This window comes from Polypterus senegalus, chromosome 15, assembly GCF_016835505.1.
Source record: "Polypterus senegalus isolate Bchr_013 chromosome 15, ASM1683550v1, whole genome shotgun sequence".
Lineage (NCBI taxonomy): Eukaryota > Metazoa > Chordata > Cladistia > Polypteriformes > Polypteridae > Polypterus > Polypterus senegalus.
The window spans coordinates 97,012,331-97,027,140 of record NC_053168.1 but is presented as its reverse complement, the minus strand read 5'-3'; the positions used below and the strand labels follow the sequence as shown (position 1 = coordinate 97,027,140).

General features: G+C 45.2%; 1 protein-coding gene across 1 annotated transcript in view; it reads left to right on the top strand.

Moving 5' to 3' along the window:
• LOC120516148 (frizzled-6-like) overlaps positions 1-14,810 on the top strand; it is an 88,999-nt gene that overhangs the window by 19,029 nt on the left and 55,160 nt on the right. Inside the window, exon 2 of the mRNA XM_039737614.1 lies at positions 7,438-7,807. Within this exon, the coding sequence (XP_039593548.1) occupies positions 7,586-7,807 (222 nt within the window). The 5' untranslated portion in view covers positions 7,438-7,585. The remainder of the gene's footprint in view (positions 1-7,437; positions 7,808-14,810) is intronic.

Below are 14,810 nucleotides of genomic sequence, written 5' to 3'. Positions count from 1 at the left end.
AATATAACATCAGTGTCCTTCAGAGATCATCTCTTAGTTAGCATCGCAAGCAGAAGTTAAAAAGAAATACAAAATCTGGACTTAATAAGATCAAAATAAACTAAAACATTTAAGCTCCACATTTCCATCTACAATTTTTGTAATTAAATATTTTACAAAGAAATGTATATTTCTCTGTGTCTATGGATATCAGGGTAAGTTGTATAAAATATTTTGTAATTTTTCTACATTATTCCAAAGGTTACTTGGATCAGCAGAAATTATCTTAAAATACACCTATTAACACCTCTCTTAACATTTACCCTTAAAGCTAAAATAGTTTTCTTTATACATGTCCCATGTATTTTTAAATTTAATCTAATGTTTTACAAGTTAAATTAACACATACATTTCTACCTTAGGCTTCAGGATTTTTAACAATGTATCTGGAATGTTTCATCAGAATATCAAATTATAAAAAATAAAACTAAATCTTTCATCGGCTACATAGTTGTTCAAACAGTAACATTCTGTTCTATTTCACATTAAAGTAAACAGGTTATTGTTAACACAAGAAGTGGATGGGAAAAAAAGAAATCAATATATTTCCGGCATTAAATCCTTATAATTCAAAATCTATTTGTATTTAAAATGCTCTCTGGTTAGTTACTACATTATTGCATTCATGCATATTGAGACAGTACGTTGGACTAAGATAAAATTTTATTTAAGCTTAATAATGTTGATTTCTTTTACCCATAACTCCTTGCTAGTTGTTCATGCACGCTTCTTTGTTGATATCTGGGATTTTCCTTGCAGCTTTTCCAGAGTGTAGGTTCTGTATAAAAAAAGCACATTCTATGATTTGTTAGTTAACATTCTGTTTGCGCAACGTGTCATGGTGTGGAACACTGCCTGGACTGGAAGCCAACTTCCTTACTGTTTTAAGGGATATGTCTAATTTTACTTTAATTTAAAATTACTAAAAGAACTTGCACTTGTCAGAGTATGGCCAGTACTCAAAAGGAAAGTAGTGCACATATTATATAGAGACTTTTCCATTGCACATAACTATTTTCAATTTGAATTCATAGCTGTTTTAATTTAAACAACATATATGTTTCCATTTTTATGTATAGTCTTATAAATCAGTTCATTTCTTCAAACGGCACCACATATCTTCACACATTGTCTTTAACCAATTATATTCCCAAACTCACTTAAACTTGTTTAATACACTTCGGATACCGAATACACGGATATCGCTTTCAAATACTGCATTTTCAATGTCACTTAAACTGTCTTTAACAATGAATGTGCAAGTCTGAACCTTCATTTCCTGTTACCAGGCAGCAGTGCTAATCACTGCACCACCATACTACCCTTCTTTAATAATAGTTTTCGACTCACCCATGCTCAATACACTTCCGCACCCCAATAGCAAGAAATTGTCTCCTTATATTGTATAATTATAAAAAGAAAATTTTTCCTTATAACTTGATCAAGGTTTGAAGGAAAGATGTATTGAACATTTATCTTTATAAGCAAATTGGAGACTTTTTCATTTTACCAAATATTATACATGGTCAAAACTCCTATTTTAACCCAAATTAACTGAGAGCTGTGAAACTTAGTATCAGGCAATTTGAAATGTATGTGCACAATATATTTCAGCAATGACTTGAATATTCTGCTTAATACAAGTACATTTCAGACAAAGAAATCATGTCATGTCTTAGGCATAGTGCATCATTTTCAAACACATGGAGCATTCTTTCAACATGTTTAAAGCATTTTCATATTTTACACCTAATTTTTTCATATGTCCTCTCCATTTCTTTTACTTTCTTGTCGCATTGCACTCTTTTCTCGCTGGCATGACTTTGCTGCACATTGAGATCTTGTTATTTTAAGTGTTTATTTTAACCATTCCCACTTTGTTTCAAATCAACTTCCGTATGTACCGATTTTGCAAGCGCTGCTACAGTTAGACGTCTCTTAATTTTTCCAATCTACAGTATGTAAATTGTTAAAAAACACTACCCAGTGCTGCATGTTAAGATGTAAAAAGAAACAAAGTCTAGAAAACAATGAGTTAGATGCCATTACCTTTATATTCTGCTCTTGCTCATTTTGTTGATTAGAACAAACAAACAAACATCCAACAGCCTCGGATGACGTAACCACCGTGTCTACTCAGCCACAAAGAGAACACACAATCACTATACAGAAAACATAAACCTTCCAATCTATACCAATTACAAAACTCTTCACTTTTAATCTAAGTCCTATTCTTTTTCTTACCAATCACAGTTTCCATGTACAGTGTAAATTGTTTACTCTTCAGTGATTATACAATTATATTATTCTACTTTTAACCCTATTTTCATGTGGAATTCTCCCTTTACATCGGTTGCAACTATGCACATGAAGTATCCTTCACTTAAAACTATTTGAACTGACAACGATAGGTGTCCAAAAATGAATCCTAACCTTAATTAATGATGAATTCTTCTTCTTAACTCTTTTAGGGCTGAATATTTTTTCCAAAAAACAGTTTCTGAAAAGCAATGGTTTCAAACAGAAATCAACATAAAACATCTGTTGCTGCATGCTGTGGCTGCCAGTTTGCCAAGAATATGTGTCAGGCTTTCTGCCAGGCTGTCTTTGCGTGGCTGGGTCAAAGTCACAGTGCATTGCAATCTGGTTTCTACCTGTTATCATTGTTAAGTGGCAGTCCTCCCTGGTGAACACTGTCAGTACTATGATTAGCTGGGGACCAATCAGCTGAAGCTGGAACCTCACATTTGTTTTCAGTCACTTGTATCACAATCTAAGTTCAACATATCATAGTCCAGTTCAGAGATAACAAGCAACATGTCATCTACGGTGTGTTCACTTTGATCTCCCGCCAAATGTCTGTACCATTTTTGCCATTGTTTGCGCCTTGCTACTCACACGAGTGCAGGAAATCTCAGTCAAACCAATGAATCTAACTTTCCTTCTAGCAACTAGAGTCCAACTAAAACAGAATGGTTGGTTTTGTTGAAGTTTACGGTCGATTATCGTCGTCAACTCCTCCTTTTGACAAAAGATGACATCAGCCCTGAAAGAGCTCTTAATAGGACTTTTACCTAGCTATTTTTTAGCGTTACTCTCTACTGAGACCTTTTGCCAAACCCATAGTGAAGTCTGGGTGACTCCCTCCAGATAGCAAACTAAATAATCCACCATGTGGCAAAGAGCCACTTGACACTATTCTGTACTCGGTGGCAATCTCAGATGTGTCCCAGTGAATCCCGGAGATGGCGTATGTTCCCTCTGGCAATCAAGAGCTCTTACAGAAATCTGTTCACTTTGTCTTCTCTTCAGTGATCTGCTAATTCAACCCTCTTTGTCTTGACTCTGCCGGGTCTCGAACCCGGAATGGAGGAGACTTCTTTCTTTGGCCTTACCTATTCTAACACCTCTGGCGAACTAAAGAAGCCATGGTGGTCTCCAAACCCTACTAACCATGTTAAGACTAACACTAACTCTAGACAAAAAACACTCCTATTCTAAAAGCTTGGGATATAACCCAACATCTTCTCCTCAAAAGCTTAATGTTTGGCACCAAAATTGTGGTAGAAATCAATATCTTTAATTAAAGAAAGAAACTTGTCCTCTAGTAGGACAAGTTTGATAAAACCTCTTCAAGTCAGGAACCAGGCTGGAGGAAAACTGATCAATAAGTCCTTTATTACTATTAAGCAAATGCTTGAATTTCTTTACAGCAGCCTGTTACAGCATGATGAGTGGTCAAAATATTAACGGTGTAGGTCTGTTTATAAGCAACTGAATTTAAATAACAGTGTTAATCAGTGCATACATTTACTCTGGTTGGTGCATTGGATTGCACCAAAATCATCAATGCAAAATAAAAGTCTATTTTATTATATTCTTAATCTTCATATACCCTGTGGTCCCCGGCCGGGCTCCCAGGAGGACCAGAGGAGGGCTTGTGCCTCCTCCAGACCGCGAGGGGGCGTCCGTCCTGGTTATATTGGGGGCCTTGAGTACAGGGCTTGGAAGCTCAGCCCTTTAGGGACCCGTGGCCACTGCCAGGCGGCGCCCAGGTGCCGGAATATCCCGTGTGGGACCCCGGACGGGACACCCAGGAAGACCGGAGGGCTTGTGCCTCCTCCAGACCGTGAGGGGGCGTCCGTCCTGGTTATGTAGGGGGCCTCGGGTAAAGGGCTTGGAAGCCCAGCCCTGTAGGGACCCGTGGTCACCACCAGGCGGCGCCCCAATGCCTGCATATCCCTGGAGCCCAGCACTTCCACCACACCAGGAAGTGCTGGGCGGAAGACGACAGGGGACACCCGGATGGCTTCCGGGTGCGCAGCTGGCACTTCCGCCACACTGGGGTGTGGCCATGACTGATTGCTGGGAAGCAGCTGGAGCCCATCCGGGTTCCCATATAAGGGGCCGTCTCCCTCCAGTCAGCGGCGGATGTCGGGTGGAAGAGGACGGAGCTAGAGTGAGGACGGCAGGCGGCCAAGAGAGAGGCACAGAGACTGAGAGGCCTGGACTTTGGGGGATTGGAGCAAGAGGCACTGGGGTTTGTGCATTGTAAATATTTGCAAAAAATAAACGTGTGTTGGGTGAACTTACGATATCCGTCTGTGTGTGTCCAGGCCAGCGTCCACAGTGGCGTAGTCGGCAGGATGCTCCGCCTGCTCCAAGGCGGGGACCTGCAAGAAAAACAAATATTTCTGTGGATGGCCCGGTGCAGCAGCGGACCCCACACACTGGCGCGGGAGCGCCCGTGCACAACCCCGCGGGAGCGGTTTACCCCAGGGACCGCCGCCGGACCGCAGAATGGCCATCCCCGGGTGCGGAGGAGAAAGAACGGGCATCGCCTGAGTGCAGCGGGCTCCGGGAGTCGCGCTGTTTGGATGGACGGCCAGGCTGGCGTGGCGACAAAAAAGGCCACACTGAGGCAGGGGCCTCGGAGTGACGGGAGCCAGGATGTGAGTGCCCTGCCTTGCAATAACCGGCCCTTCGGGGGCGGACATACCTTGTTTCTTTCAGGGAGGGACGACCCGGATCCGCGTCGGTGGCAGGAGCACGCCGTCCGCGGGCTGTCGGCAGCACGACGGCGGCAGCAATGGAAGCTGCGAAGTTGGAGCCGCTGCAGCTCAAGGAATCACAGCAGCTGCGAGGCTGCGAGGAGGCACGTCACTGCACCCAGAGCAGGGGAGACAAGATGGCCGCGGGCTGGATGTCCCGCCCGCTGACAGGCACGGGATTGGCTGGTGTGTCTTGTGTGCCCGCCAATGATGGTACAGAGGCGGGACCAAGGAACGCCAGTCTCGTGCCAAGAAGAGACCCGATTGGGCCAGAGGGAGTGGCCCACAGGAGGCAGGCGACGAGTGGAGCTGATCGACAGGTAAGCCCACCGGCGTCTGTCTCTCTGTTTCGCCAGCTGCTCGGCGCGAGCCGGAGGGATCCCTTCGGCCCGCCGAGTGACCTTTGTTACAGATGCTAAGTGCTCTCACCGTCCAGCTGGAGAAGCTGCAGGGGAAGGCGGTCGCGTCAGAGGAGACGCCGTATGACACGGAGGATCGACGCAACGCTGGAGCCTGTGGCCGGCAGAGTACTGCGGGAAAGGTAGGTGACGCCGTCCCCGTAAAGCATGAGGGGGGATTCGCTGAACACGGCCGTGACTGTGTAAAGGAAGACAGGCTTCAAGTAGGCAATTCCCCAACAGTGGACGCGGCGGTGCAGACTGCCAGCGGGGCGAGGAGAGCGAGAACGCAGGGGCTGGCAGGATCGGGGCTGATGAGTACCCTGGGTCCTAACGCCCTGCGCTCCAAGCCCACAGCCGTCTCCTGTCGCTCTGCATGGACGCAGACGGGGCTGGATTTGAACTTTCGCCATGTTCAGACCCAGACCGTCCGGCCGCCCAAGAGAAGAAGGAGGAACCGAGGGGTGAATGCCGGTTCCTCCGATAGGAAGGGACACGGCGCGGCGCTGGGTGCGCGCGTCCGGTGAAGGGCTGTCCTCTGCAGAGGCAGAGGGAATCCCCTGGGTGGCTGGGCGAGCCGCCTGTGAGAGCGGTCCCACTGACGTCGGAAGGATGGGAATGGAACCTGCGGCAGAGGAGCCAAACGGGCAAGTCGTGGGCTGTCGGTGGAGGGGGAAGAGCACTGCCGGTATAGAGACTGACAGGACGCTCAGGGTGAGTGTCCTGGCAGTGCTTCTGGCCCTCCCTTTTCTCTTTTTACAGGCCCGAAGCCCCGACGAGCGTTGGAGCTGACATCGTATTGGACCTGCCCTCCTGGAACGGGCAGCTCTGTGGGAGGGCTCCCTGCCGGGAGGCTGATGGTGCCCCGGCTGGCGGGGACGACGGGGGCGAGAGCAGCGCAGATTGGAGGGGCATGTTGGCGTCGGAGGGGGTGCCGAAAAGGGTGTTCCGAGGGCCGTGTTGGACCCTGGGAACATAGTAGGACCCTCTCTGGGGACGTGCTGCCCTTTCGGGGAGTGTCGCTCGGACCCACGTGGCTTGTGCCTCCTCCAGACCGTGAGGGGGCATCCGTCCTAGTTATGTAGGGGGCCTCGGGTAAAGGGCTTGGAAGCCCAGCCCTGTAGGGACCCATGGCCACCACCAGGCGGCGCCCCAATGCCTGCATATCCCTGGAGCCCAGCACTTCCGCCACACCAGGTTAGTGCTGGGGGGAAGACGACAGGGGACACCCGGATGGCTTCCGGGTGCACAGCCAGCACTTCCGCCACACTGGGGTGTGGCCATGACTGATTGCCGGGAAGCAGCTGGAGCCCATCCGGGTTCCCATATAAGGGGCCGTCTCCCTCCAGTCAGCGGCGAATGTCGGGTGGAAGAGGACGGAGCTAGAGTGAGGACGGGAGGCGGCCAAGAGAGAGGCACAGAGACTGAGAGGCCTGGACTTTGAGGGATCGGTGCAAGAGGCACTGGGGTTTGTGCATTGTAAATATTAGCAAATAATAAACGTGTGTTGGGTGAACTTACGATTTCCGTCTGTGTGTGTCGGGGCCAGCGTCCACAACCCTTTGGTATATGAAGCCACCAAGCCACCACCCTTGACATTTCTGTGTAAGTAACAGCTGTCCATTCTGGTTGTTCACAAGACATCTCCTGACTTCTTAGTCATCTTTAAGTACATTTTGTGTATTAAATCTTTTTCTCTGTTGTTCACTTAAGTGGTGGGTGCGGCAAAGTGCTGTATCAGTGCATGGTCCCAACTGCCCCACTTGACCTTTATCTGGTTTCCTGATATGCCTGAATAGGTTTCTGATAATTATTAACACTTTATGCTATTTCTTTAAGATAAATACTATGCTACCCTAAAAATATTCTGTCACTAATACTAAGCATAAAATGGAATTTGTGTGACTTGGAATAGTTTATTTATTTTTATTTTTATCTTTATCTTTTAGGCCTGAATGGGACTGTGCCTGTATTCTGAGAAATAATATATTGAGAAAAGAATGATTTTTAAGAAGAAAAGAATTTGGATGAGCTTCATTAATTAAAGAGAATGAGAACCTAATACATGCAACCTTTTTTGGAAGTGAGCCCAAAGTCATGTTTTATGCAGCAATGCAAAATTTGGAAGACAACATGTTAAGATTGGGACTTGTAGTGACTCTTATTGAAGTCCTTTCTATGCCTGTAATACATGGGCACAGCTCTTTTACCTGTGAGCCAATCAAAGTTCTTTACTGTCTTACTGTTCACTATAACATGACATATTTTCCCAATATAATGGAACACTATGATCAAGATATTGCTGCCAGTAAAATGGAGGTAAGCTGATCTGCTTAATTTCCATATGCATTCTTTGATTTACAGTACATATCTATGGTTTATATAGTTTCAGATGTCATTAAGTGTCACAAGTCTCCAGAAGTCTAAATTGTGGAGTGTATAAACTGTAATACTTGAGGCCAGTGTAGTGTAAAAATGAAGAATGTGTTTGAGTAAGAGATTTATCTTGTTGATGAGTGTAATCAAAAACTAACCTATTACTGTACTTGGCTTTATGGTTTTTAATGTGCTGCTAAACTTAAGTAATTTTTGAAAGCATTTGATGTATAGGGTGCAGGTTGGCTAGGCTTTCCAAAATGTCATAATTGTTAATGTGTTAAGAAAGTTAAAGAAATATACCTGTATATGTGACCAGGAAATAAAATTATTTGCCTTGTTGAGGATGCGGAATACAGTTTGGGGAAATTTACAGTATGATTTCAGATGAGGAGCCTGAAGGAGAATTGAAGAGCCTGTCAGGAAGTGGACCATTAATAGTGCAACTGTGGTCTCTTTTAAATGCTTAAATCATAGTGAGATCCTAGAAGTGCTACAGACTTCGGGATTCTGCACAGCAGATCCAGGCATTTTGCCTAGCAGCAAGGAATCTTACAATATGCTGTGCATTGTCTCCGGGCAAAACAGGCAAAGAATTTGCCCTACCAGTCACTATATATACAATGCATCCGGAAAGTACTCACAGTGCATCACTTTTTCCACATTTTGTTATGTTACAGCCTTATTCCAAAATGGATTAAATTCATTTTTTTCCTCAGAATTCTACACACAACACCCCATAATGACAATGTGAAAATAGTTTACTTGAGGTTTTTGCAAATTTATTAAAAATAAAAAAACTGAGAAATCACATGTACATAAGTATTCACAGCCTTTGCTCAATACTTTGTCGATGTACCTTTGGCAGCAATTACAGCCTCAAGTCTTTTTGAATATGATGCCACAAGTTTGGCACACCTATCCTTGGCCAGTTTCGCTCATTCCTCTTTGCAGCACCTCTCAAGTTCCATCAGGATGGATGGGAAGCATCGGTGCACAGCCATTTTAAGAGCTCTCCAGAGATTCACTCAAGGACATTCACAGAGTTGTCCTGAAGCCACTCCTTTGATATCTTGGCTGTGTGCTTAGGGTCGTTGTCCTGCTGAAAGATGAACCGTTCCCAGTCTGAGGTCAAAAGCGCTCTGGTGCAGGTTTTCATCCAGGATGTCTCTGTACATTGCTGCAGTCATCTTTCCCTTTATCCTGACTAGTCTCCCAGTTCCTACCGCTGAAAAACATCCCCACAGCATGATGCCGCCACCACCATGCTTCACTGTAGGGATGGTATTGGCCTGGTGATGAGTGGTGCCTGGTTTCCTCCAAACGTGACGCCTGGCATTCACACCAAAGAGTTCAATTTTTGTCTCATCAGACCAGAGAATTTTGTTTCTTATGGTCTGAGAGTCCTTCAGGTGCCTTTTGGCAAACTCCAGGCGGGCTGCCATGTGCCTTTTACTAAAGAGTGGCTTCCGTCTGGCCACTCTACCATACAGGCCTGATTGGTGGATTGTTGCAGAGATGGTTGTCTTTCTGGAAGGTTCTCCTCGCTCCACAGAGGACCTCTGGAGCTCTGACAAAGTGACCATCGGGTTCTTGGTCACCTCTCTGACTAAGGCCCTTCTCCCCTGATCACTCAGTTTAGATTGGTTGCCAGCTCTAGGAAGAGTCCTGGTGGTTTCAAACTTCTTCCACTTATGGATGATGGAGGCCACTGTGCTCATTGGGACCTTCAAAGCAGCAGAATTTTTTCTGTAACCTTCCCCAGATTTGTGCCTCGACACAATTCCTTTGACTTCATGCTTGGTTTGTGCTCTGACATAAACTGTCAACAGTGGGACCTTATATAGACAGGTGTCTGTCTTTCCAAATCCTGTCCAATCAACTGAATTTACCACAGGTGGTCTCCAATTAAGCTGCAGAAACATCTCAAGGATGATCAGGGGAAACAGGATGCACCTGAGCTCAATTTGGAGCTTCATGGCAAAGGCTGTGAATACTTATGTACATGTGCTTTCTCAATTTTTTTATTTTTAATAAATTTGCAAAAACCTCATGTAAACTTTTTTCACGTTGTCATTACTGGGTGTTGTGTGTAGAATTCTGAGGAAAAAATGAATTTAATCCATTTTGGAATAAGGCTGTAACATAACAAAATGTGGAAAAAGTGATGCGCTGTGAATACTTTCCGGATGCACTGTGTATGTGTGTGTGTGTGTGTGTGTGTGTGTGTGTGTGTGTGTGTGTGTGTGTATATATACAGCTGTGTGTTGTGCTTGTCACGCTTTGCATCAATCACTTAAAAGCCTGTACAGCAGCTGTCCTTTTGCCACTTCACGTCTCTGCCGCTCGCTTTGTGAAGTGGGGGAGCTGAACGCACACTAGGCAGAAGTGGACGGATCAGCTACTGGCTTTGTGCTGCTTCTGCCAAGATGCCTGTTCTGGGGGTGGAGTGTGTGTGAGGGCTGAACACACGCTAAGGAGAAGTGCTTGGATCATCTGCTGGCTTTATGCAGCTGCTGCTGGCAATCTGCGTGTTCTGCTTGTTGTTGTTTTACGAACTGAGAGCACCTGAAGTTTGTCTTCCAAAATCATTCCAACAACTGGTAGGTTAGATGTCAGTGAACTTGTTTTAAATTGTAAGTAGGGCATGACGTGCAAAAGTCACCGTCTCACGGGTTTTGCTTCCTAATGATGCAATGTTTAGTCTTGTGTGTCGTCAGAGTGTCTGTCCGAGATGATCTGGTCTTGATCGCTTCGTTATATATAGATAGATAAATAGATACAGTAGATATATACAGGTAGTCCCCAAGTTACGGAAATCTGACATCTGACTTGCGAACAGGGCCACAGGTGCACCTTCATCTGTAAGGGGTACACGATGCAGGCGCCTCAGTAACTGCTGCTCCATCATCTTCGGCCTGGGGACGCTGCAAGCGGTGACTGGATGGAGGCTGGAGGGTGCAGTGTCCCTCGGGCAGCTTCCGACAGCAAGCAGTGACCTGTGGTCCATAGTCACCGGGGCCACAGTTATCGCTCATGTGCAGGACGCAGGCTTGATTGGGCGGTTCGCTGCCCGCCCACCACGCCGCCACAGCTACTGCTCCAGACTGGATGCAGCGGAGGGGGATGTTTCACTGTCCACCCACCACACACAGCTGGCCTGTTTGTTCTTGGTGGGCGGCTGGTAATGCTGCAAGTGGTGACCCGGTTGTGGCTGAATGGAGGCCATTGAGGGTGAATGGGTGGCGGGGGGTAGCATTGTAGTGTGCCTCGGGTGGCTGCCTGTTGAATGGCAGAAGAGTGCAGAAGAGCTCATCTTAACCTTTTTGTCTTCACCCTTCAAGAATGTCTCTGAAACACAAATCTGATGCAAGTGCTGGTGATACAGTAAAGAAGAAAAAAAACATCACCATGGAAAATAAAAAGGTCAGAAAGAGGTGAAACTCCATCATTCATTGGAAGAGCACTTGGTTACAGTTGGTCAACAATAGCATTTATTAAAATAATGTACCTCTTGTTCCCACTTACATACAAATTCAACTTAAGTACAAATATACAGTCCCTATCTCATATGTAACCAGGGGACTGCTTGTGTTTATATTTATATACAGTGTATATATAATATATATATACAGTAATCCCTCCTCGATCGTGGGGGTTGCGTTCCAGAACCACCCACGATAGGTGAAAATCCGCAAAGTAGAAACCATATGTTTGTATAGTTATTTTTATATATTTTAAGCCCTTCTAAACTCTCCCACATGGTTTATAAATATTCCCCGCACAGTTATACAGCATAAACCCTTTATATTCTCTTAGTTATTAGGTAAGATTCGTTGAAATTATGTATTTAAACACACTTTTTATACAGTATACTACTCACAAACATACGTATCGTATATCACTGAGGAGTTTAATATGTAATACAGTTTTAAACATATTGTAATTGATTAGGTAATATAAAAATACAAAGTGAAAAATCTATAACATGTAAATGCTGTACATAAAACCAAAATGTTATTTTAAAGATACTGTGGAGCGTCTCCGATATCACAGATGTTACAACCATTACGATAGACAGGCCACCGGCAAAAAATACCTACAATGCAAGAAAAATTGTATAAAAGTGTGTACAGTTACAATAAACGTACATACATGTGCTAAGTACGTAGAAAATTAGTTATGGGTACTCACCAACAATGACACGACGACTTGTCCGATAGCGATGACATTTACTGCACTGTCACAGCTGTTCTAAAGGAGCCTCTTCAGGCGACTGTGCAGCACCGCCGCCGTCATCTGGACTTTCTTCTTCCGCTGAAGGCGTACTAGGCAGTGTTTTGCGGGTGAGGAACATCGTGATGGGCAGTTGCTGACGCTGCTTTTTCATTTGTGTAAAGAGGTTCCTGTACACTTCTGTGGCGCCGTCAATAGCATTTTTAAATTGCAAAGATCGAATCATTTGCGGGTCCCATTCTTCGACTGATGTCTGTAGATCTTTTGCCATTCGTAGAATGGTCGCGAGACGCTAGAGAGTTAGGCCAGGGTCGTCTTCTTCCTGTGCTGGGTCTTCTTCCTCGCTCGCTGACTTGGTCATCTCGGCCAAATCTAATTCGCTCAGCGGCTCGGAGTGGGCATCGAGCAGCTCGTTGACGTCATCACAGGTCATGTCGTTGAATCCTTCTCCTCCTAGCAGTTTTGCCAGCCTGACTGTTTTGTCAACCGCAGAGTGCTGAATTTCTTCTGCAGAAGAGCCCTTCTTGTCGTGCACAACATCTGGCCACAATTTCTTCCAACAGGCATTAACCGTCCCTTTCTTCATATCGTTAAGGGCCTTTTGCACGTTCACCATACACGATGTGATCATATACTTACGCCAGTACTCCTTCAGGGAAAAGTCATCGTCCGTGTCCATTGCCTCGACCATGTGTTGCAGGCTGTTCTTGGTGTACAATGCCTTGAAAGCCCAGATAACTCCCTGATCAATTGGCTGAATTAGTGACATCGTATTCGGCGGCAAGAACTCTATTTTTACACCTTGGTAGGATAGATCCAAGGGATGACCTCCAGCATTGTCCAGAAGTAAAAGGACTTTGAACTCCAGCCCTTTCTCTGCCAGGTAGATGTTTACCTCTGGGATGAAACATTGGTGAAACCAATCCGACGTTAGGTGTTTCGTAATCCAGGCCTTCGGGTTGTGCATCCAGTACACAGGCAGCAGGTTTTTATTCTTATTTTTCAGGGCCTGGGGGTTTTTCGACTTATAAACGAGCCCAGGCTTTATCATAAAGCCCGCAGCATTGGCGCACATGACCAACGTGATGCAATCTTTGTGAGCCTTAAACCCCGGGGCTTTTGCCTCATCCTTCATTATAAAAGTACGAGATGGCATCCGCTTCCAAAATAGGGCTGTCTCATCCATATTAAACACGGTTTCAGGTTGATATCCGCCTTCCTCAATGATCGCCTTGAATGTGTCCGCGACATATTTCTCAGCTGCGGCTTTGTCTGCGGAGGCAGCCTCTCCTTGCAGGTTCACACTGGCCAAGTTGAACCTTTTTTTGAAATTTTCAAACCAGCCGTTGCTGGCAGTAAATTTACAGCTCTCGCTGGGGGATTCAGCAGAAGTTCCAGGTTGAGGATCATCTTCTAGAGCATCTCCGGCATCCGCAAACCTATCATAAAGCTGCTTGGCCTTTTCTCGGATGATATTGGTGTCCACGGGGATGTTTTTCTTCCGGCAGTCTTCGATCCAAATCCCTAAAGCAGATTCCATCCGGACTATCGCCTTATTACGTCCATTTACAATTCGTTTCGCGCCCTGGTTAAAGGACACTGCGGCTGTAGATAATATGCTCTTTTCATCCTTCTTAATGTAACGAACCGTGGACTCGTTGACGCCGTAGTGGTGTCCTACAGCGGCGTAGCTTTTCCCTTGCTTCAACATGTCCAACAATTGTACCTTTTCAGCAATTGTTAACATCTTCCGTTGGCGCTAGGGCACAGCCCCAGAAGCAGTAGCAGCAGCAGATCGTTTTGTAGACATAACGAAGGGCTTGACTACAGTACGCACAAAGAAACACGTTGATGCTGAATGAGCGAGACGAGATGCCGACTTCACAAAGAAACACGTTGATTAGCTGAATGAGCGAGACCAGATGCCGGCTTTCAGCGAAATTCTGCGCTCCCCGTCGCAGAGCCAATCAGCACCCAGGAGCTTAACTGCGTGCTCTGACTGGGTAGCTTCTCAGCCATCTGCCAATAGTGTCCCTTGTTTGTATTCAAATGGACAAACCAACAGAGGAAGCATATACAGTACACGTACCAGAAATAAAAAGACCGCAGACATCCGCAAGGCAGTGAAAAATCCGCGATATACATTTACATATGCTTACATATAAAATCCGCGATAGAGCCAAAGCGCGATATAGCGAGGGATTACTGTATAATATATACACTAGCAAAATACCCGTGCTTTGCAGTGGAGAATTAGTGTGTTAAAGAAGTTATGAACAAGAAAAGGAAACATTTTAAAAATGATGTAACATGGTTGTCAATGTAATTGTTTTGTGACTGTTATGAGTGTTGCTGTCATCAAGGATTTGATTATCATTATTTCTTTGAATCAGGTTCGTATTTGGAGGATGTGTTGTGTTCTAGTTACATTCCGTATTTGTCAACTGTTGTAAAGGTAACAGGTTTCATTCATCGAAGTGTTCACTACCCAGATCGGTTCTTGTGAATCTAAGATGTTTAACAGGCATTCCCGGTATTAAGTTTTGGATTTGCCTGCGAATATTTAGCGGCAGCGTGTCTATGAACTTAATTTAAGCTTAAGCTTTACACCTTGCTTTCCTATTGATATGTCTACAAAGGCTTCTTCAGCTTCAGAGGGTTGTTCCTTTCTTACTTCATCAATAAACACCTCGTCTTCCTCTTTATGTGA